Consider the following 23,431-nt stretch of genomic DNA (forward strand, 5'->3'; position numbering starts at 1 on the left):
CTATGTCCATAAGAGTGTCACATCAGAACCCAACACTGTTAGAGCAAAGGAAGGTGTTTCATCTGCAGACTCCAGTGACCAGCTGCAGTCACTGCCATTGCAGGGGGGGGGGGTGGTACAGGACACAGCAGAAGGGAAGGCAGGGAGCTGGAAAACTGTACACCCTGGGGGCTTGAGAACGCTCTCCTTCCCACATCTCCAGTTGGGCATCTCCTGGAGCTCTGTCCACTTGTCTCTGGGGACTTCTAGACGTGGGGTGTGTCAAGCTTAACGTGGCCATGCCTAGTAAAACAGGTGTACTCAACTCAGGCATTTGTGGCCTTCTTCCCAGGCCAGCCTGCTGTGTTTGCCTGGACAGCCTGCTTGAGCACTCAGACTTGGCATCTATGCTCAGGGAGACAGTGGGTGGCACGTTGGTTCTCTTTCCCACTCAGCAGCTCTGGAACTCTGCATAGCTGTAATGTCTAATGTACTCGTCCTTGTAAGACAGCAGCTGCAATTAAAGTTCATGTGTGCCTCAAATCTCATTGTTTCCAGTGAGTTCAACTTGCTTTTTAAAAGTCTGTGATATTAACGTCCCCTAACTTCTCTCGCATCTCCCCAACATGCTCCCTCACCCAACTCTATCCTTTAAAAAAAACCATTAGGTCCAGTTAGTGCTGCCCATGTGCCCAGGTATGAGGTCACCCATTGCATCATGGGAAACCTACCTGTGTGGGGAGCATTCCTGCCCACCCCGACCCCGTGCGCACCTAGATTTTGCACTGGTGGGGACTAAAGCTGCCGGGTTCCTAGGTGCAGTAGCCATGTCCAGAACACAGCACTTGACAGCCTCCTCCCCATCCTCCAGTTCTCATGCTCTTTCTGCCTCCTTTCCCAAGACACTCCCTGGATCTTTAGTGTATGTTGGGGACACTGATAAAGATGTCACATTTAGACTGGACCTTCAGCTTTCTTCATGCTGTGCTCATGGTGTTATCACGGTCCAGTCCCTTGGCCACTTTATTGTCCCAGTAGTTTCCCAACTGTGCCTCCCACGCCGTCATGTGGGTAAAGGCAGTCATCTCAGTGCAGTTTCTGGGGTGACTTTTCCGAAGTACCACCTCTACATGCACCAAGCCTGCATCGGGGGAGCAGCAAATGGGCCTAGATGTACCTGATGCAGCCTGAAGTTTGTGCTCCCTCCAACCATCAGGGAGCCACGGCTACCATCCTGTGATAGCCATCTTTCTGTGCAGTTCCGTAAGTCACTCTCGTGTCTCTACAGGAACTAGTTAACAGCAGTGAACAGACAGTGGGTCTCTTCTGCTCAGGACCCCGTGCACACCTAACTGCCCCTGTGAACTGTTCAGGTTCTTCTGAGAACGAGGGATGCCAATCCTGCTGTAGTTGCTATGACCAAGGGGAAAAACATGAACTTCTTGAGCAGTGGGGGTGACCTGAGGCCAGCCAGTGTCAGCTTCGTGGGGACGGGAGCAAGGCTGTCTTGAATTCACTAGCCTCTGTGATGTTACCTAGAACACAGGCTGTATGCTTGCTGTGTGGGCCTGGACAAACCAGGGAAAGAGCAGCTGACTGCTGTCATCTTCTCCCCTTGCAGGTCACCTCCAGTGAGAAGCACCTGGAAAGCATCAGGAACACTGGCGACCTTCTGCAGGCCCTGAGGCGCCTGGCTCCGGCTCACAGGTATGGGAGCCAAGTGGCTGATGCTTCAGGTCAGGTCAGCCAAGTTCTCGACCATTTTTGCTTCCCATATCAGGGGCCACCATCTTGTGGCCTGTCACTGTACAATGGGACTCTGCCCACTGTGAAAACACAGGCCTGGTGGTGGGAGACCGTGGGAGTCAGCAGTCTTGGCCCTGACCACAGCACCAGGCTGCCTTCCTCAGCCCATCTTTAGGGGATCTACACGCAGCAGTGACAGCTAAGAAGTATGTCACACACACTGAAGGCAGGCGTGGCCCTCAGAGAAAGCCAAAGAAGAATCCAATTTGGAAAGCACGGCTGTGGCTTACATGTCCACCCATCAGCTCAGCGCTGGCTGCAGCCTGGCCAGGATCCCCTACCCTGGGGAGGAGCCCCCTCCTAACCTTCACTGGTAGCTGGCATCTCCTGTGGTTTGTTTCATAGACAGTGTCTGGGATTTGGGGTTCACTTGAAGGAAACTGGCTGAGGCCCTGCAAGGCGATCCCATGCAGCAGCTCACACTCCAGCCCCGTAAGGTCAGGAAGAGAAGCTGGCTTGGATGGGAGGGCCCTCCTCACCTGCCAGGACCCATGCTGTGAGATGTAGGTCAGGAACACCGCTCAGTACCCAGGGTGGACAGACCACTAAGCAGGGAGGTCTCCCCTCCTTCCTGCCAGCCATCTGGGCCTCCACACCTGCTGAGGCTGTTTGTCCTGAGACCAAAGGTAGCTTATTTTTGTGCTGGAATTAAATTTGGATCAAGTGTGTCCAAAGGAGGCTTAGTGTTCTTCAAGACTTGTGCCCTCTCCACCCACACTTCAGGATGCAGGCAGCCACTGCCCTGTCTGCTGGGGTTTGCTCAGATATCCCCACCTGCAAGGGCTGGGTGAGTGGGTGGCAAGGCTTTGTTTAGATTTAGCCCTGCTGGGAAGCTGGCCTTCCATCCATGCCAGTCCTCTGGGGCTCTGGTGGGCAGTGTGGCCCCAAGTGACTGGCCAGGGCTCTGCCAGAAGAAGGCCAAGTTCAAAGACATTCCACCATTCATCAGGGCCTTTGATGGCAGAGCAGGAATGCATACATGGAACTGTCTCTGGGTGGCAGCCCTGTTCCCTGGCTGCGGCTCTCACGGTGCACTCCACCCACCCTCCACCCACCCAGTTTACTTGCTAACAGCTCTCTCTCCTTGCCTTTGAGAGTGCCTGCCACCCACGGTCTGCTCTCTCAGGGGGCTGCCCCAGTGCCACGCTTTTCTTTGCTCGCAGCCTGGTTTACATGTGTCTCAAACACAACACGCTTCTATTCTGAGCTCCTAATTGCCCACTTGCCATCTCCCAGCAGTACCCCAGTTCCTGGTAGGCAATGCCCATAGTGGCCAGGGCCTTGCCGTACAGAGCAGGGAGGGGCAGAGTGGGTGGGGGAGGTCTGTGAAGCAGGGACTTGGGTTGGCAGGCAGGCTGCCCCACAGGTCCACACAGGCAGCTGGTGCCCAGGTCCTGATGTTGAGGCATAGCAGGGACACATTGGCTCAACTGTGACTGTGACACTGGGGCTTTAATATGGGCTTTTCTGAGAACCAGCTGGTCTTTCAGGTACGTGGCCTTTAAAGGGAGCATTTGACCACTCCTGCCCATTAAATGCCATCTCTTTCTCTTCCACAGTTCGCCTGTTGACACCACTGTGGCTTCCTTGGCCCTAGAACTCCTCCAGGCTGTTGGGCACTAGACAAGGCTGCACAAGGGCTCATGGTCAGCTGCACCGTGAGGTCAGATCCCACACATTTCTCCTTCCCACCAGCCTCAAGTGGAGCTAATAAAACCACCAGGCCAGAACCTGAAGCCTCAAGCCCTCTTCTTCCCTCTGCAGAGGCCAAGCAAGCCTCGGGGGCCCCTCTGCAGCAGCTCCGGACCTCACCTTCCCACGGTGTTCTGCAGCCATTTCCTTTCCTTCTCAGCAACAGAGAATTCCAAGAATTTTAGGGAGGCCTGGGTGAGATTCACACAGCAGTCCAGCATGCAAGTGAGTGTGGAACACTAGCGTCCACCCAGCTAGAGGGGATGGCGATGAACCAGCAGAATTGTTCATCCCTCAGACTTTACCGTTTCTGCCAAGTGCTAAAGGTCTGGTGTACGCTCAAGTTTGTGGGGCTGCTGTGTGGGGTGGGGCCTGGGCAGTTTCAACTAGATGACCTTAGGCCTCTGGAACAGCTTTGAACCAGGTTTCTGGCCCACTTGCCACTCTGGTCTGCTTCTGTGGGGAGGGGTGTGCACAGCCAGACCAGGTCAGGCAGGTAGGCAGGCAGGCAGAGTATCCCTCTGTAGCAGGGAGCACGGGCCTACATTCACCGGCAGCCCTGCTGTGACATGATCTTGATAGCCTGCCTGCTCCAATTTAGCCTCACGACGAAAACAGCAACACTGTGCCTGACCACATCAAAGGCAGCCATGCCAATTACCTTTAGTCCCCACAGCCACCTGCAAGGGCCTCAGCTTCCTCTTGCCCACAAGGCTCCATGGCATGACTGGTTCAGGTTGGGTCCAGTCCTGAGCAGCCCCAAGCAGGACTTGGCTGAAAGTTCTAAGACTTCACACGGCTCCAGGTGTCACCAGGGGCTGTGCGGCTCAGTGGTCCTGGCCTGGATGCATTATGGACCGAGTGGGCAGGTGCTCTAAGAGAGAGAACCAGGTCTTATCTCCCTTTGTTCTGTGCTTGAGCTCTGGAATCCTGCAGGGAACTGCTTCAAAGCAATGGGACATTCTTCCTCCCCTCTCCCCTTTTCAGCAGAACACAGAGCAATCTAAAACAGGAAGGCTTTAACATTCCAGAACATTCTGTTAGGTGGCTGGCTTACAGACAAGGGGCCTGGTGGTGTGAAGTAGAGCTCCTGTCTTACCAGAGGCTAGGCCTGCCTGGCCACTCCCCTCCCCTCTCAGTGCTGTGCCCTCCCCCACAAACTGCCCTGGAGACCATGAGCGCGCTGGGTAGAGAGAGCAAATACAATTCCTCCTTTGCCTTCCCTGAGCTCTAGGATTCTGGTGGTGGCCAGCAGTCCAGACCCAGGCTTCTGCCTCCACCGCTCAGTCTTACTAAGCACACAAGTGACAGGAAGGTGGCTGCCCAGGCCCTATCTTAGCCCTCTCCAACAGCTCCCAGCTCAAGCCCTTTGCTTTAACCCACAGCCTGAGAGCAGGGAGGGATATGCTGGCTCTCAGGAAACTCCAGAGGGTCACAACCGTCCTGGAGGATCCTTAGGTAGCAATGGCGGTCGGTTATAGGCTCACTGCCATGCCCACGTCTTTTGTTTCCTGCACGAACTCCCAGGATACGGGGCTGACGTTTTCCTGTGCTCTGGCAGCTCTGGCTGTTAACAAGGTGAGTGGAGGATTCGAGTCTCCCCAATGGACAGCTCACAAGGTGCCCTTTACCGCCTTCCCCAGCACTGAAACTAGAAAGCACTAATAAATCTCCCCAGGTGCAGCAGCCCCAGCCTCACCCATGCCAGAGGCAGCATAAAAAGGTCCTATCCTTGACCTGGCCGGCAGCCAGGAGTCCTGGGTAGAGGACTAGCTGGTTTGGACAAGAGCCGGCAGGCCCAGAAACGGATTCTGTTGAACTCTATGCAGCAGGTGTTCACAAGGTGGCCCTGGTTCTGCTGTCACCCCGAATACCCCAAGGCCTGAAGCCACGAAAGCCTTGTTCTCTGCTTTTCTATTTATGTATCTCACCGCGATTTTCTGTCAAACCCAGCTCTATGAAGGGCCACTGAAGAATGGTCAGACGACAGCTTGCTGAGCTGCTGGGGTCACTGTTATCCGGTGCTCTGCCCAACTGCACCTCAAGCCCTGAATGTCTGCAGTAGTTCTTCTGGCCCCACCCAAAACGAACAAAGCGGCAGAGTTTCCATTGCTCAAGCAGATATACACATGGTGCTGTTGCCAGCCCAGCTGTCTGGACCTCTCCTTTTGAAAAAGCATGCATGCCTTTCTGGGATCAGCTCCTGCCTTTACCTTGTCTGGACCCCAGCTGGCACCTCTGGGAAGGACTTCCTCACAGGGCCCTCCTGTGGACTAGGATGCTGGCTAACAGGCACAACCTTAAAACCCAGGAAGCCAAACAGCTCTCTCAGGCACAGAACATTCTCTCTTTGGAAGACCCAAACATGAGTCTTACCAGGTCTACACAGGAAATGCACCAAAGCTGCTTGCCAGACTCACAGCCAGGACAGCTCTGCCAGGCCCATTCAGGTGCTGATTCTGTCCAGATAAACATTAGCATTTAAAAAGTGGAAGGGCTGCCCTCTCCAAGTGCTCCGTTCCTGTGCAGGGGATGATGCAGTCCAGGAGAGGCTGACTTGGCTTCAGCTTTAGTATTACTCACTGTAACAGAGACTATTGTAGGAAGTGCACCTAGGTCCTTGGCCAAGAAGATAAAACTTGAAGGAGTACCGGCTACACAGGCTTGCTGCGCCTTTGGGTGAGAAGCGCCAGGATCAGTCAGTCACTTATTTAAGGCAGAAACACCCACACTTCCTCTGGTTTGCCTGGTCTCTGATGTAACATTGCTAATGGATGCTGAACCCTGACAGCCTGGGCACCTTGATGGCTCGTACCACATCCCTCACCATCCATCTCAGGACAAACCACAGGACACAAGCGAATGAATTAAAAGTTTAATTCTGAACCATTTTATAACCGTTTCTCTTGAAGCATTGGATCACAGCAGGTTACAACAACTTTGGGATAAAAGGCAACTGGTAAACTGTCCAAAACAAGGCTCAAATAACACCTCTTACTGATGGACCCTACCGCACGTATCCCCGATAAAGTTTTTGTTCAAAAACATGAAATAGATCCACCTGCTTATTTTAAGCATATTAAAAAGGAAACTAACCGGACCATTTCTATCTGTCTATTTATACAAAAGGCTACACAATGTTACACGTCTCCAGATTACGATTAGCGTGATTATGAATTAGTGTTCTACACCATTACTCAGTTCTTAGAAATCAGAAATCGCTGTAGCAGGTTCACTAGAACATAACACTACAAGACTTAAAACTAACGGTTACTGCAGAAAATGAAAGCTACTTCAAAGCAAGCAAAGTCAGTACCATTACAGATATTAAAAAAAAAAACAAACGAAACATAAAAACCAGCAAGGCTAGGGTTTGATAACGCCATCGTGTGATCCATTCTGTGCTCTCTTCACTGCGTGAGTCACTCCAGATCCATCTGTATCATTACTCCTCGACCAAAAAGGACCACAACAAAAAGTTGACTTCGACTGTTCCCATAGGAAACTCAGTTGGTTAGTGTGTCAGGCACTTTCTGAGATACCAGCCCACCCCTCGAGCCCTCTCAGCAACTCTACAGGCCAATCACAATGCAAGTTCAGACAATACAGCTGTATAGAGAGAAAGGCTGCTATTAATGTTGAAGACAGCAAATGTTACTCATCTGAGTTTAACGCTGCAAAAGCTGTGGCAAAAACATCAAAGTGAGAAACTTCCACACACGAACATCTCCTTCCAAGGTCTGTGTCTGTTTTGTGGCAGATTTACAAACAGGTCTAAAACCATCCCACCCCACCAAGTCTTTCTGAAGTTCTGTAGGCAGAGTAAGTGTTCCACCCACACTGGCTTTTACAAGCTGCTTACCTAAAGGACGATTTACAGGTCAGTATCAAACCAGGCCAGCTGATTGCTGTCACCTGGGGGCAGCCCATCCATCAGGTCCTGGGCATGTCCCAGATCTGGCAGCCCATCAACTGGATAGTCAGCACCAGGGTGGTGACCACCCATCTCATGCTCCATCATAGGGTCCATCCCCAAGGCATCCTGGCCATATCCACCAGAGTGGAAAGAACGGTAACTGGGATCTGGAAGAGAGGAAAGACAGGTTAACCGTGGTCAGGACATTTTACCAGGAACTAGTCTCCTAAGTAATTACACAACACCAGGCCTCACAACAGCTCCAGAGCCCACCACACACCACAGCAGTCTGCCTTCAACACAACATTTGCCCTGGCAGAGCATGAGGCATCAGGTTACTATGCCTGGCTGCCTCAGGAGACGGAGGAAGCCTACCTGGCATGCAAACTGCCTATCTCAGGTGAGAAGCCAGGGCTCCAGCAGTTCCCGGGGTAAAGCCTCAGGGATGGGGTGATGGCAGCGGCACTTTATGGGGCTCAAATCTGGACCAACTATCAATCACCCACCCCTGACCCTCCCGTCTCCAGACAAAGGTACGATGACAGACTGTTTAATCAAAGAGGAAAAGTCAGGGGACAGAAAGGGCTGGCAGGAGGACCATCTAACTGCAGCATGCCACAGCCACAGCCAAGCTCCTGTGCTCCACTAAGACACTGCTGTTGACTCTGGAATTCAGGGACCACCTCAAGTGCAGCTACCACTTCCTCCACTCCAGGCTCCTAGGTGAGTGGGCCAGCCTTGGGGATCAATGCTTTACAACATACCATCCTGGCGATATCCAAGGGCTTCTCCCTGGGCACCAATGTCCAGTCCAAGATCAGCAGTCTAAATGGGTACAGGGCAGAATATAAATTTCCAAAACCACACTTGAATATTTATAAACATAAGATCAAAAGACAAAGAATGCAAACTGCACATAGCATTAAAATGTTCACCAATTCATTCTAAAAACAGCCATGCTGTTCCAGAACTAGAGGAACAGTAGTCTACAGAGACGGCTCTGACGCTGAGTGGGCAGTGGCTGGAATAACAAAGGCATCAATGGGAACAGGTTTGGGATGTAGGTGGGGCAAATCAAGGGCTCAGGTCAGAACATGCCTACTGAACACCCGTCTCTCACATTACTCACTGTTTGGAACCCAAGACTGCACTCAACAAACACCACCCACTGGGACTGTGCACCCTAGTTGGGACTAAAGGGTGTCTAAGATGTACTTCTAGAGAAGTTTACCAGAAACCATGATTCAAATAACTCTGAGGGCGAATTAACAACACATTCAAGGAGAAAGTATATGTAAAGTAGAAAAGCAGACTGTTGTAAACACAGAATTGATAAACTGACTCCCAACCAAGTGCTCAGCAGACTCTTTCCTTGCAGCCCTTCTCATGTGTGTTACTCTGAGGCCCGAGAGAGACGGCTCGCAGACACCGCAGAACAAGCACTGGTTGCTGAGTAGGCCCCGCTTGCCTACCTCATTCCAAGCCATCGGCTCTGTCCTGAAGAGGGAACTGGTCAGCTCTACCGAAAGCCGTTTCTTGTAATCCTGTGGCTTGTCCTCAGACATCCGGAACAAAACAGCGGCTGCATAGGTTGCTGGGAAAGGAAGAGAAAGCGGCCCTTCAGGACAGGCCCAGCAACAGCGCACACGGCTAATGGGCTGGGAGGCTCCTTTACTCACCCACGCCTTCGTTCCTAGAGTGGAGTAATTCTGTCAGGGGAGCTGTGGCTCCCTCAGCTTCAATGGCTTCTGCAGCCTCCTTGTCCTGAGCAAGTTCACAGAGGACCCCAGCAGCTACTCTTTGGATATTTTCAATGGGGGAATAAAGCAACTATGGAGAAAGCACAGAAACAAGACCCAATTAATCCCAAAAATAAAGCAAGGCCTGTGCCCAAATGTACAAAGTTGCACACTGTGGGGTGTCAGGAGCACCCACTCGGCTATGTTACATGTCTGTGTTCACACAATAGGTTCTCAGCCATGACCCTGTTCTTTGGAGGCTGTGCTCTGCCCCTCCCTCCTGAGGCTCTAGTCCCAACGCTCCTAAGGAAGGTCTCCAATTCTCTCAATTTTTAGGAACAAAAAGTCTGAAAGGCTCCCATCTGAAGTCAACACACCTGCACAAACAGTGGAATGGTATTGAGTCCTCGTATTACAATTCGGTTGTGAACATCCCGAGCGAGGATGTGGAGAGCTCCGGTACACCCTTCCACGATCTCTTCCATGCGGACGCCCTCCTAGGAGAAAAGCCATCAACAAGCTGGCACTCTGAGCAGCAGTTGCTACTCCAGTCACACAGTCTCCTAAGGTCCTCAGAGCTTGCCCAGTGCTCAGGACGGAGGGTTCCCGCACACTGGGTATCATTCTGATGGCAGCAGGCCTTCTCCCTGCACAGGGCCAGCAGTCCTCCTGTGCTCTGTGGCTTCTACATCTGCAGGTTCAACTAACCACAGACTGATCAAACGTAGCAGCAGGAAAGTCTGTACCTGTGCCAAGAGCAGTCTGCCTTGAGCAACTCATTCTCTCTTCTCATGCACCCTACAGGGTTAGCATGACCCAAGGGCAAACATAGGCACAATGTAAATACCAAGTTTTGCACAGGAGACTTGAGCTTCTGCAGATACAAACGCACAGACATTGAGGGGCAATGTGTTCAGCTTTCCCGTCCTTTAAACTCCTAAGCCAGCACACTTACTGCATGGAAGAGCACAACCACGCTGGGTACGCTGCAGTGAATGTGGGTCACCCTGATGGCTCGTCCCTTGTGCCACTCTATTTTTTCACATGTGTCTGGTGACAACTTTACTCCAGGAGAATGGCCACTGCTGGCATCTCCCAAGCCTACTCAGGCAGCACTGTGCTGAGTACTTTCTTCCTAACCTAGGACTGAGTTATATTACGACTCTGCGACTTTTATAGTCAACTGGATTTCTGTGAGAACACAGAAATGTCCTTAGACTGTAGGTGGCACCTTAAGTATGAGGCCATCCTATGGAGAAAGGAAATCCACAGAACTGCAGTATGGGTTCTAAAACCTGTTGTGGGAGGCTTCCTCCTCTCTGTATTCTGATGTGGTGGGAAGAAACTAACAGAGTTGGATTCAGATACGGCTGTGGCAGATTTCCTACACGGGCACAGGCACTCAAGGCCTAATCCCCGTGTTCCCCTCTCTTTTCTCTGGAAACCAATGAAACAGTATTTTTCAGGGCGGGGGTGGAGGCAGCATATGTATATTATGCATTCACGCACACACACCTCCAAACAACCAAGTGTCACGAAGATTTCCCTACCACAAACTGCTGCTGTGTTCCACCCATGGAGGTGCGTCGCTGGGTGTCCTGATGAGCTCGAACAAGCAGCTGAACTAGTCGTGGAATGGCACCCTGCTCCCGCAAAGGTGCGTGATTTGCTGGGCAAAGGGCAAGGTTTCGAATCAATCCAACAGTCGCCTACACAAAGGGAGAATTGGTGTACAACACAACCAAATCACAGGCAGCACCGAGTACACAAACACTTGGGAATCCCACCACCCCGCTCTACTCTGAGCCAACCATGCCAACCGGCAATCCCAAGTTAAAATCTCTATGCCCAGCAGTGCAGACAGGTTACCTTGATCAGAGGCCAGTGGGACGGTGGGTGCAGGAGCTTAACCACCACAGGTAGCCCATAATGAAGACGGACAGCATTCTGGGCCATCTCCGCTTCCTGATGCCGACTGGTCAGATGACGAAGAGCACAGATGGCAGGCTCAGTAATGTCCTCCCTGTCACCAGCACGAAGGACAGTACGCACAAGAGCCTCGATACCACCCACTTGGCACACCATCATCTTGTTTTTGTAATTATTGCAAGTGAGGTTAGAGAGAATTCCAGCTGCACAGGTGACCACATTTATGTCATCTGAGCCCAGAAGCTGCACTAGAGTCCCAAGCAGACCTTCCATCCCTTCCTGTGGAGATAAAAACATGCTGAGTTCAGGGCTCATGGAGACCCAAGCACCAAGGCAGCAGTGTCTGCACAACGTACCTGTTTAGTTGCAGCATCTGAAAGATTTCTAAGAGTCCACAGACAGTTCTGAACAAGTCGCTGACTCGGATCTGTTAGGTGAAGTCCTAGTGCCTGCATCCCACCTACAAAGTTAGACAAAGCAATGGCTCTCAGCTAGGTGTGCCTGTCAGCCCTTACACAGAGTGTCCCCTAAGGATTTTTTCCCACTCTACCATGCCAGTGACAACTTCTGTCAAATAGCTGCTGTTTCCTTCTATCTTTAATGAAAACAGCGTCACCATTTCTGTCTGTCACTTGTATAGCCATTTCCAGAATAACCCTCAGCAGCAGGCTCGGTTCTGAGCTGCAGATGGAGCGGTGCAGAGGCCATAGCCGGCAGTCACAAACAGTATGCTACAGAAGAAAGCACTGCAATCCCCAACAGTCATTAAGTTGCCACCAAGCCGTGAAGCACGAATATAGACACTCTGGGCTTGCACTGCAGTAGCCCAAGACAGTCAGGACTGCCTAAACCCGAGTTTAAGGACAGCCTGGGCAACACAGCGACAGCCCATACAAAAAGTCGCTTGAAACACAACCCAGGTTCACGTTTCTTGTTTGGGTCTTTATCCTGACAACCCTTGCATAGCACCCGCCTTCACCTGAAATCACTTCTGAACAATGAGACAGGTTCTCACCTCCTTGTCCACCTCCTCAAATCTGGCTAACACCTAGTTTACCTTTCCTCATGATAAAGATGCCTTCCTCACAGCTTACCCTAGCTGCGGCAGTGACCTGTGTTGAGGCTGAAGCTCTGCCTTTCTTAAATGGCTGACCACTCTCCCCAAGACTTCCTCCCTTCCCTTTATACAACTATTAACTCAGAAAACGCATCTTGCCCCAGATGTTCATCACTACAGCTCAAGAGACTTCCAAGACTCTGAGACACCCCCTCCTTTCCTGTCATAAACTCAGTCAACTTCTAGCTCTTAGCCTGGCTTTCCTGTCATTCTAATCCACCCGTTGAGCCGTCTGCTAATCTTTCTGTCATTCTGATTCGTTATTTCCTTTAATTATTTTATTAACAAATTGGCAAACCCTGACAGTTCCACTTAACCTGCACAATGCCAAAGTTCTTGCCAAAGGCAACTTCTCAGCGGTTTGCTCCTGGAGCCTCATCACTGCTCCACAAGACCCAAGGACTTACGTCTGCTGTGTGTCTAAAGCTAGGCGGTTTCCTTTAGTGGTGTTCACTGCCTCAGTTATCAACCTTGAGGACCTTTCAGATCTTCTCTCACCCAACCTTCCAAAGGGAGCCAAGCACTCTCTACCATGTAGCGTCCAAGCAGCAGCAACAAAACACACGCGTCATCCCTGTGTCACAGGGCCAGCAGCGCACCTACTGCGCACACTGCATTTAGACCAGCACTCTGCGTCCTCTAAAGACACAGCCCCCAATACCCCTCCTTCCTACCTGAAGAGCATCTAACCTCTGTCTCACGGGGGAAACAACAAGGTTGCTGTTCCTCCTCCCCACTGAGTTATCGTCCAGGCCTCCTCAGACACTGTCGTTGCTATGCACTGTTCACGTCTGTCCTAATACACATCTCTGTTCTATTCCGAGACAAAGCCTTGCTAAATATCCCAAGCAGTCCTAGAACTCTTGACCCTCTTGCCCCTGGCTGAGTACTGCACTATAGGCTCATCTCCACAAGACTGAGCACATGAACCAGTTCTCTACCGCGCTATAATATACATGGTATGGGGTCAGATTACACTGCTTAGAATATTTTAGGTGCTAAGTATATTCAAGATAAACAAATCAGAATAATGGGGGGAGGGACTTAAAAGGCTTCCATGCACGTTTCCAATTACTCCAGTACCTGTAGACTTTTTTCAATCTACAAACATATGTTTGAACAAGTCTTCTTCTAGGAGTGTCTCTAGGAAAACTGACTGATAATCCCCTTTGCCTGCCTTTCCCAAGCCCATGGTCTCACTGTTAGCAGCTACCTCAGTAACCCCTCCACACCCTAAATCCAGAAGTGCCCCCACAAGCAGACAGACGGGCGCTGCCCCACTGTGCTTCATCCTCAGCACTGCCTTCCACACAAGGTCGCCATCATCTTCCTCTCCACTCAGGGTCTGAAGCTTGGGTCAACAGCCTATGCAGATGCTCTTAGGCACTTACTGAAGGAAGCCAGAACAAGAGGCTCAAGTACAAACCACATATTTTCTTCTATCATCAAGTACACAACAACATAAATTACCATATGCAAGCTGTCCCATTAAAATAAACAAAAAAAAAAACAGGGAATAGCAAGAACCATTTTTTTTTTAAATCTTAGAACCTCTGCTCACAGAGAACTAACAAGAAATCACAAAAACTTCAGTAACCCCAGGACAAGCAAGTGCTGTTTTAAGCATGGACTTGGTTGTTCCCCAGGGAATAATCCAAGCACGTGTGTACTCACCGGCTTCTACAATAGCTGGCTTGTTGCTGGAGCAGACAGACAGCACCTTCAGCACTCTGCTTGTGGTCCACAAAAGCTTCTCATAGGTATACGTCCTCATTATATTTACTAAGGCTTGGGGTCCACCACTGGCCAGAATGATCAGCTAGAAAGATGTAAACCATTACTCAGAACATTCCAGAAATGCTGGCAAGCAGCCCCCTCACCATGTTACTGTGCCATGTACAACTTTTAGCCAGCTCCATTCAAGGGCCCTAAGATCCAGTCTCAACCTGGCGCGTGGCTCCTCTGCGGCAGCACTCTGTGCAACCCAGGCTCGCCAACTCGGGCCGGGGAGACAGCTGCTCTTCAGAGGACCTGTGGTGCGGGAGAATTTTCTGTATTCTGTCAATCATGTTTTAAATAAACGCTGATTGGCCAGGCAGGAAGTATAGGCGGAAAAACCAGACAGTAAAAATAATACAATGAGAACAGGAGAATTCTGGGAAGGAGGAAGCTGATTCCTCCCACTCCTGCCCAGACCACGGAAGCAGCAGGATGTGATCTGCCCCACTGAAAAAGGTACTGAGCCACATGGCTAACATAGATCAGAATAATGGGTTAATATAAGCTACAAGAGCTAGTAAGTAGCCTGATCTAATAGGCCAATCAGTTTTATAACTTATAGAGATCTCTGTGTGATTTTCTTTGGGGCTTGCTGGCTGTGGGGTACCGGGCGGGACAGAAACCCCCAACTAACAAGCCAGCCCCTCATTGTTACAGAACTGGGTTCAATTCCCAGCACCCACAACTCTGTTATGTCCAGTTCCAGTGGGCCCAACAGCCCCTCCCGAAGACATACATGCAGGCAAAACACCAATGCACATAAAATAAAAATAAATCATTAGAAAAAAGAATACATCAACTCTGGCTACCTCCCCCACACTGAACATAAAGGAAAAGAACAGGAAAAGCAACCATGTCTGCTTGTAGCTGTAGTGAAAGTTCTGTCAGAACAGCCAGTTGAAAACAGCCTCTGATCTTGATCTTCATGCTGTGCACCTTCACAGGAACACTGCAGAATGACCACTCCCTCACCCTTCAGTCCTCTGCTCACTTCCACAGCAGATTTTACTTCATACCCATGCTCATACTCTGCAACCCAGTTACATCTCCTGGACTTCGGTATGCCCAACAAAGCCTTGCAAGATCTACCCAGCCAATCTACATACAGTCTTATCCCAAAACTTTATCAGTGTCTTCCTTCTTTCCTTTCTCGAGACAGGGTTTCTCTGTAGCTTTGGAGCCTGTCCTGGAACTTGTTCTTGTAGACTAGGCTGGCCTCGAACTCACAGAGATCCGCTTGCCTCTGCCTCCCGAGTGCTGGGGTCCTCCCTCCTCTTCAGGACTCTCACCTAGAAAACCCCTCACTTCCTTTCAGAGATCTTCACAAGGCCCTCAGTATTCCTTCTGTGTTCCCAGCTCCTCTTTTTCTATTATTTCAGGGTACCTGCTGCCCAAGTGTAAGAACTCAGGAGACAGCACAGCACCGTATACAGAGACAGTTACAGGAAATGGATGCACACAAACAGCAGGCACACAAGTCTGAGCACCTGTGTGCTGACTCGGTGGCCCCGTGCTCTGTGACAACAGCTCTCATTACTTTACCTTGCTCTCTTGATTGCCGTAAGCTAAGATCTGCAGGCAGTCTGTTGTAATAGCCAAGAATTTCACGTTTGTTTTGTTGAGCAAAGCAACCATTTTCTGCAGCCCACCGGCTAGGCGCACAGCCATTTTAGCACCTTCCTGATGTAGAAGGAGGTTGTGCAGCGTTGTGATAGCGTAGAACAGTACGGAATCCACTGGTGATCTGAGAAGAGAACCTCTGTCAGCCACACTGGCACCTTTCTACTTCCTACCTTCTAGTTCTACAGCCACACTTTCTTACCCAAGCATTTTCACCAGAGCAGGAATGCCTCCAGATTTAAAGATGGCCAACAAGCCCTCACGATGGTGAGAAAGGTTGTGTAAAGTCCCAGCAGTACAACGAGCCGTTTCTACATCATTTGTGTTCTGCATGGTGCGTACAATAGCAGACACCATCTGAGGAGAGCGCATGATGGCATGTCTGGAAGCTTCCTTTTTGGAAAGCTGATGGACCATAACAGCAGCCTTATTAACTACCACCTAGAAGACAGGGGATCAAGAAGCACCATTAGTTTCCAAATACTGACGTGGGGCAGTTTCTCTCAGAGTAAACGGGAAAGCAAACTGTGTAACCGCTTACCTGGTCTTCATCATTTAGTAGTTTTGTCAGCTCAGGAATTGCACGTGTGGCAAGTTCCGCGTCATCCTGGTAGTTAATCAAATTAACAACTGCGTGCTTCAGCATCTGTGACGGTTCCGCCAAGCGCTGGACATTAGTGGGATGAGCAGCGTCAAACTGTGTAGAAGGGATCTGCATGCCCTCGTCTAGAGTCTCAGGGAACATGGCAGCTCGTACCCTCTGAGCCCGAGTCATGGCGTACTGCCCATCAATATCTGGGAACGGTAAATGCACGTGAGACACCACTGTCCTCAGAGTGAGGCAGTGTCCCACCTTTCCTCCACTCCTCATTCCTCTGTCTAAGCCATCACACATCCGTGCTAAACACACAAATGCTTTTTACCAGCTACTTGCTCTTGAGTGAAGGACTGGGAAAAGCCTTGCTCCCACTCATAGAGGACTTGGGAGGTGTCCACATCTTCTTCCTCAGGATTACCCTTGCCACTCAGGGAAGGCGCTGTGGTGGTGGCACCAGAATGGATTCCAGAATCTAGGTAGGACTGCTGTTGCCAGTGACTAACAGCAGCTTTTCTGTCTGGTTCCATGGCCATGTCCAGCTCCATCAGATCAGCTATAAAATCAGAACATGTTAGTGTACCGAAAACGCCATCTGAATAAGACACCTGCGGCAACAACCCACTGAATCCGTTTAGAAAGGAGATCAGAATGACAGCCAGTATGTGGTCCATGACTGAACAGGGGGCGACCTAATGGCACTCAGGTTTAGAATCATTCACTCAGACTGGATTCCCAGGGGGGTCTGGCAAGCAGGTGGGGCAAGGACGAGGAGCAGGGACTCCTAGGCAGACCCACAGAGGCAATGAAGCACCCCCCCCCCCCCCCCCCCCCCGTGCAGTGGCCTGAGCTCTATGTGCATAACAAACCTTGAGTAGCCATTGTCCACGCAGGAGTGTCACAGCAGCTGCACACTGAACTTCAGATACCCTGGGGGATCAATCATTAAAATTTAAGCTTGATTTTAATTCAGGTGACTAAGATGCCTGCTACATGTGTTAGGCTATACCCCACCAACACAAACCAAAAGCCATCCTACTATGGGCTACACTGAGAACACAGGCCCTAAAGCCACAGCTATACCACCGACCTTCTGAGTGAAGGCTATGTCTCAGCAGAAACAGACTGCAGACACACAAGGCACCAAAGGAGAATGAAATGGTCACTCTCCAATGAAAGACAGCAAAAGGAACACTATTTAAAATCCAACTACACTGCGAATTCCTGAAGGCTAAAGATGCTCAGACTGTGCTGGATGCCTCTGGAGGCAGTGGAGTTTTTAAAAAACACCAAATATTTATAAAATAAATCAGTTGTTTTTTTCTGATATAACACACTGATCAGAATGGCTATTTATGCAATTTAAAAAGCAAAATTACTTTTCAAGCTACAGTTTGAAGCACAAATAGAAATACGCGTATCAATAAGATTTGTCTAAATTAAGCAATCATGCACACACCATGGCAACTGGTATGGCTGCCCCACGATCAACCAAGTAGAACATTCCCCACAGGTAAATTGTGGTCTAAATTATGTCTGCATTTTGGTTTTACTGTACAATATTCAAGAAAAATACAAAATCACCAAGAATAAAATGGAAGCTTAAGGCTCATGGCCCCTAAGTACTCTATGAACAGATTTCCATCACCAATGTCTGTCCCAAGCGGTTCATCTTGCACTAGAGCTAACATAATACAGTTCGTCTCGTGTTTTCTCTCCACCCCGCAGGAAAGAATAACAGAGGACTTATAAACTAACACCCAGTGTGCAGAGACAGGAAGGACCCTGGGGATGACTGCATTTTTAATTCATGCAGAGATGATTTTCAATGTTTAATGAATCTAAGTTGGAAACTTCACATTAGTGACCTTTTTTTTTTTCTCTAAGTAGAAGGAGACACACTGACTTTTCCCTTTGTCTTCCGAGAACTTTTTTACTCTGCAGCCCAGGTTGGCATTTCTTCTGCCTTGGCCTCTTGAGTACTGGGGCCACATCTGGGTTTCATCACTCTTCTGAGGCTAAAGTGGGTAAACTCAAGTTGGATCCTCGCTTCATGCTCCAGACAAACTGACACTTAGGGTGTCAATAAGGGGGCCCTCTCCCTCAAGAATCTTGTACCCCACTGGACAGTGATAACCTACATCTTTAGTCCCAGCACTTGCGATGCAGAGGCAGGCAGATCTCTGTGAGTCTGAGGCCAGCCTAGTCTACAGAATGAGTTCCAGGATACCCAGGGCTACACAAATAAACTATCTTGAAAAACTAAAAAACTAAAGGGGAAAAAAAATCCTTATATGTGGTGGGGCACAGCAACTTTCCAACTTGAGCCAAAAAACAAGCCCACTCCTCAATGTGGAGAGATTTGTACACCTGAGGTAGGGCTGCCAGCCCTCAGGAAGCCGCAGCCCCAATGCAGCCTTTCAGAGGGAGACTTGAACCCAATCTAGGACTAGCTCCTCAGCTGGCCAGCATAAACAGGCCTGGAGACCAGGCTGTACACCTGCCTGTTTGCTCCTTATGCTGCACAACCCACACCTTCCTCCTGGGGAACGTGTGTCGATGCAGAGCACCGTTTATAATAATGTTACGGGGGAAAGCGAGTTCATGCTCTGAACTCACAGTATCTGCATATGCTGGAGTCCTGAGTACAACACACATTTAGCACAGAGTACCAGCACCTAAAAAAACATCCATGCACCATCCATGAAAACCACCTTCCTCCTCACAGCAACCATGGAGAGGAAAAACAGGAGCAAAGGGGCATCAGGTAAGTAGCAACCTGCAGGCTAAAGCCTTTTCTACAGATAGAAACAAAACTCCAAGAATTCTTAGCATTATCCACCAAAAGAAACTGATGAGTTCACCCTGCTCTGAGATGAGGAAAGTGGGGCAGCCTTGTCCCAAGGAAACTTTTCCTCATCAGAGACTTCAGGCCAACGGCTGGCTCTCTTCCAACACTCCCTGCCAATTATTAAGGAACCAACCTCAAGTTCCCGATAATCAATGCTTTCTATCTGCCTCTGTGGGAGACTCTTCAAAATCAAAGGAAAAGCGTAAGAAAAGCAAACTCAGCAGAAACAGACAGTGCTCTTAAAATGGGTAAGTCGATGCCATAAACAGTTAACCTAATATCCCCATAAAACTTGGAACAACAAAAAAAATCAAGCTAAATATTAACCAAAGTCGTAAAATACTCCTAAAACACTGCATGTAAAGACCTCAAATATAACAAAGAAAGGGTGACGGATGAAGGAACTCAGGCATTTCAGCAAGAATCACAAGACAATGAGGAGAAGCAGCCTAATCACCCAAGAAGGTGCTAGAGACCTCTGCAATGTCTGCAACCTCTGACAAGGTGCACGTTGGGCTCGCTCCTTCTCTTGCATCTTCCCACCCAGGCTAAGGAGCCTGCATCCACATCTATCTCTGGTTTGTTTCTTCTTTCTACTTTACTTTTCCAATTACCTAGCAATGCAAAGATCACCCGACTTTGAACTATCTATAAATGCCTCTTGTAGAAACAGTATAGATCTATGCTAAAATTATTTTCCAAGTTCCCATCAGAATAAAATTATTCACCTTGTAATGAATTATTATAACTGTGGATAACATCACTGCACAAAGCATATACATTATAAAACAACAGTTTTAACACGGGCAGTTCATGTCAACAATTCATTTTTCACAGTGTACTAGAACAAACCCGGGGAACTGAAGATAATCTGCTCTGATTCCAGAAGGTCATAACCTCTGGGCTCATCTTCAGGTCGCACAGAGCTCTTTAGTAAAATGTGCACACCTGAGAGCACCAGTCCCGCACTCAAGTCACAGCTCCAGTTCCCTCTCTGCTCATCCTCTTCGGCTGTATATTCTAGAAGGAATCCTCAAGTGCCCTGAATGAAATGTCCTGAACTATAGCACACAAATGGCTAAGAAACAAAAAGACTGACAAGGAGATCAGGCTATCATCACCAATGACTGTAGACACCCCCAGCCACAGTGATATGCTCAATAAGTGTTTCTTTGGCCAGTTCTATAACATTAATCCTGCAGTTAATGACACTTTGTATTATATAAAATTTACTGCCAAGTATTTTTTCAAATAAAAATCCCGCATGACAACCATTGTAAAACTTCAGTGAGCTGGGTGGTGGTGGTGCACACCTTTAATTCAAGCACTCGGGAGGCACACTGGCAGGTGGATCTCTGAGTTGGAGGTTAGCCTGGTCTACAGAGTGAGTTCCAGGGCAGTCAAGGATATACAAACCATATCTCAAACAAAACAAAACAAAACAAAAAACAAACAAACAAAAAAACCCCACAAAAACTGCAGTGAATGACCATAGTAGAATCTTGGCTTCAATTCTTGAATATTTAGTATTTCCTCACTTGCCTGTTATACCAGGACACAAAATAAACATCTTAACATAGAAGAAGTTTTCTTAACTAATTCTAATGACAGAAATGTAGTGGCACCGTGGATTTTTTTTAAAGGATAAAAGGACATCCAAGCCTTTTTTGATTAATTATCAATTATTATTGATGATTATCAATCAACATGGCTCCAAAACAGGACAGAATATAAGCTAATACCAAGTCCACCAGAGGCAGTGTAGAAGCTGTCCACTTACCAGGGCCCTGTCATGACCAACTGAGTTCCCAGACTGCTCTAGCAGCTATCCCTGCCTACTCACCCCACCCTGCAGCGCTGCTCCAGGATGTTGTAGCTCAGGCTGTTTGGTTGAAACCTAAACTCTTGTTCTGTCTTGTCTGTATTACAAGTCTGCGTTGTCAGGTTTCTAATGCAGCACTTTATTTTTACGGAGCACACATATGCACTAACTATACCTAAGAAGTTCTTTGAATACACTCGTTTAGGATGGCTGTTCATATACTTCAACTTTACAACTCTTAACTTTGCATTTATTGCCGGCGTCATCAATGAGTACAAGATACCACTAGCCCTTAAGACCATAAAAAATGTCAAATGGTCTTTCACAGACATCACCAAGAGCATGGTATTATTAAAAAAGCAGATATGGGCAGGCAAGATGGCTCAGTAGATAAAGGTACTTGCCACCAAGCCCAGCAACCTGAGTTCCATCTCCAGGGCCCACCAACTGACCTAAGAGTGTCTTTGATGCCCATCACACAGATGCAGGCACACAGACACAAATAAGAAAAAACATGCAATGAAATGCATTCTTTTAAAAACAGACACTAGCACAAGATGAAGCCAGTAAGCATTTCAGCATGGGGGGCAGGGGCCCCCTGGATCCCCAACCCAGAGCTGAGGAGCACTCGGTGAGTGCTGGAACAGGGAAAGTCGGTTTTCTAGGACAGCGACTGTGTTCCAATGGAGGGCCCCACACCTGTGGGCATAAGAGCAGCATAAACTGGACTTGCGGGTTATTAACAAAAAGAAAGAGGACATGATGTCTTGCTGTGGGATAACACTCTTGTACACTGTAAAGATTTGTCATTCATATTAGTTTAATGAAACACTGATTGGCCAGTAGCCAGGCAGGAAGTACAGGCAGTGCAGCCAGACTATGAAAATTCAAGGAAGAGGAAAGGCAGTCAGTCACCAGTCAGATGCAGAAGAATCAAGAAGAGAATGCTGCACTGAGAAAAGGTACCAAGCCATTTGGCTACCCATAGGCAAAAATTACAGGTTAATTTAAGTTGTTAAGTTGTAAGAGCTAGTTAATAATAAGCTTAAGCTAATAGGCCAAACAGGTTATAATATAAGCCTTTGTGTTTCTTTGGGACTGAATGGCTGCGGGACCAGGTGGGACAGAAACCTCTGTCTACAAAAGTCTGGAAAGCTCTGGGGTGGCAGGTAGGCCGAGAAGGAGTAAAGGCAAGGACTGTGGGGTGAATACGACCTAAGTACATTATATACGTGTGAAATTCTCAACTAACAAAAATAACTTAAGCATCCTTTCCCTCCAGCTTTCAAGTACTTAATAGCATAAGCAAAGTCATCACATGCACCCGTCACGAGGTAGACTTCATTCACCATACATACACACTGTATGACTCCAAGCAGTGCTTCTAGGGCGTGCGCAGAGTGTGAAGGCTGCATACCAGCTGCTTCAGCAAGGACAGAGAGAGTACAGTGCCAAGTCTTCAGCAGGCTTTAGGTTTCATTTTAAAATCAGATACAGTAAACCGTTGTCAGTTGCAAAATGCTTATTAATCAGAGTAGTGAGTACATGGGCGCTGTCACAGTACTCTCTGTACCTTACATAAAACTATATGCAAAAACTAGCTATTAACATTTTAAATAAAAATTAAAGCCCAATCTCTGTACTTCTAAACTTTTAGAGGTCTTAAAATAGTGCCATCCTAAATGAAAATATCCAATTCTCCCAACTTTACAAGTGACTGCATGCTTAGATTTGAGAACTCCTGAGCACTTCTATGACCATTAAGTGGGTTTTATAATCTAGTAAAGTCTAAACAGAAAACTCAGCTTCAATGAAATAAAAGTGACTATTACAATTATATGCAAAAATTATTTTCCTTCAGCACAGAAATAATGTAATTATGAGTCCATCCATGACAACATCAAGAGAAAGAAAACATGCAGGCAAGTGCACAGAAGTCTGTTTTCTGACTAGAAAAAGTACACGCCAGCTCTCTCTGATCTGGTTAGTTCCATGTATTCAAAACAAATTCTAGTCTGCTTTCTTTAAATAAAATCGCTTTACCTAACTCCTGAAGCTTATGTAGGGAAGCCACTCCACTGCCTGCCCCGCCCTGCTCTATGAGCTTTCCTGAGTTCCCACAGTGGGCAGCTGGCATGGCCATGCTTTACGAAGCCAGGGTTTCCTCAGGCTTTACTTGCTCACATTTCTGCAGCACTAACAATTGGTTCTCATTTTCCTATGAACAAGACTATAGCAAAAGCAAACAATGCCCAAACAGAAACGGAGAGCCGGTCTTCCAGTCAGAAAGAGCTGGATGACCTGACCAGACACTAGGAAAACTGGCCTGTCATTCTAAAAGCCACCTTCACCTGTACATTACCCGCATTCCATCAAACACCATTCAAAAGTAAAACTCAAACTAAAGCAGTTAATAAGTGTGGGCTAAAATTGAAGCTTTAACAGAAAGCATAAAGAATGTATGCACACCCTCATCCATACTCACATTCTAGTTAAAATTCTGGGCAGTGGACCTCTACCTATATTGTAATTTTAAAAATAGCATACTGGAAACATGATTAAAGGCAAAAATCCATAGCACACAAA

The 23,431-nt window shown here is 48.4% G+C and overlaps 2 protein-coding genes across 4 annotated transcripts in view; one reads left to right on the forward strand and one right to left on the reverse strand.

The window, feature by feature from the left end:
- Positions 1–3,515, forward strand: part of Ulk4 (unc-51 like kinase 4) — a 315,649-nt gene extending 312,134 nt beyond the window's left edge. Inside the window, exons 36-37 of the mRNA XM_075964113.1 lie at positions 1,601–1,686; positions 3,345–3,515. Of these exons, the coding sequence (XP_075820228.1) occupies positions 1,601–1,686; positions 3,345–3,408 (150 nt within the window). The 3' untranslated portion in view covers positions 3,409–3,515. The remainder of the gene's footprint in view (positions 1–1,600; positions 1,687–3,344) is intronic.
- Positions 3,516–6,338: 2,823 nt separating this feature from the next.
- The window catches only part of Ctnnb1 (catenin beta 1), a 28,487-nt gene continuing 11,394 nt past the window's right edge, over positions 6,339–23,431 (reverse strand). For all 3 annotated transcript variants that reach the window (XM_075964131.1, XM_075964132.1, XM_075964133.1), the window contains exons 2-15: positions 17,042–17,102; positions 16,501–16,728; positions 16,119–16,372; positions 15,780–16,018; positions 15,500–15,701; positions 13,853–13,997; positions 11,418–11,521; positions 11,002–11,340; positions 10,683–10,841; positions 9,510–9,629; positions 9,073–9,223; positions 8,866–8,987; positions 8,158–8,218; positions 6,339–7,560 (exon numbers count right to left, since the gene is read on the reverse strand). In XM_075964131.1, the coding sequence (XP_075820246.1) occupies positions 7,352–7,560; positions 8,158–8,218; positions 8,866–8,987; positions 9,073–9,223; positions 9,510–9,629; positions 10,683–10,841; positions 11,002–11,340; positions 11,418–11,521; positions 13,853–13,997; positions 15,500–15,701; positions 15,780–16,018; positions 16,119–16,372; positions 16,501–16,728; positions 17,042–17,054 (2,346 nt within the window). In that variant the 5' untranslated portion in view covers positions 17,055–17,102 and the 3' untranslated portion in view covers positions 6,339–7,351. The remainder of the gene's footprint in view (positions 7,561–8,157; positions 8,219–8,865; positions 8,988–9,072; positions 9,224–9,509; positions 9,630–10,682; positions 10,842–11,001; positions 11,341–11,417; positions 11,522–13,852; positions 13,998–15,499; positions 15,702–15,779; positions 16,019–16,118; positions 16,373–16,500; positions 16,729–17,041; positions 17,103–23,431) is intronic.

Source organism: Microtus pennsylvanicus, chromosome 3 (genome assembly GCF_037038515.1).
Source record: "Microtus pennsylvanicus isolate mMicPen1 chromosome 3, mMicPen1.hap1, whole genome shotgun sequence".
NCBI classification, from domain to species: domain Eukaryota; kingdom Metazoa; phylum Chordata; class Mammalia; order Rodentia; family Cricetidae; genus Microtus; species Microtus pennsylvanicus.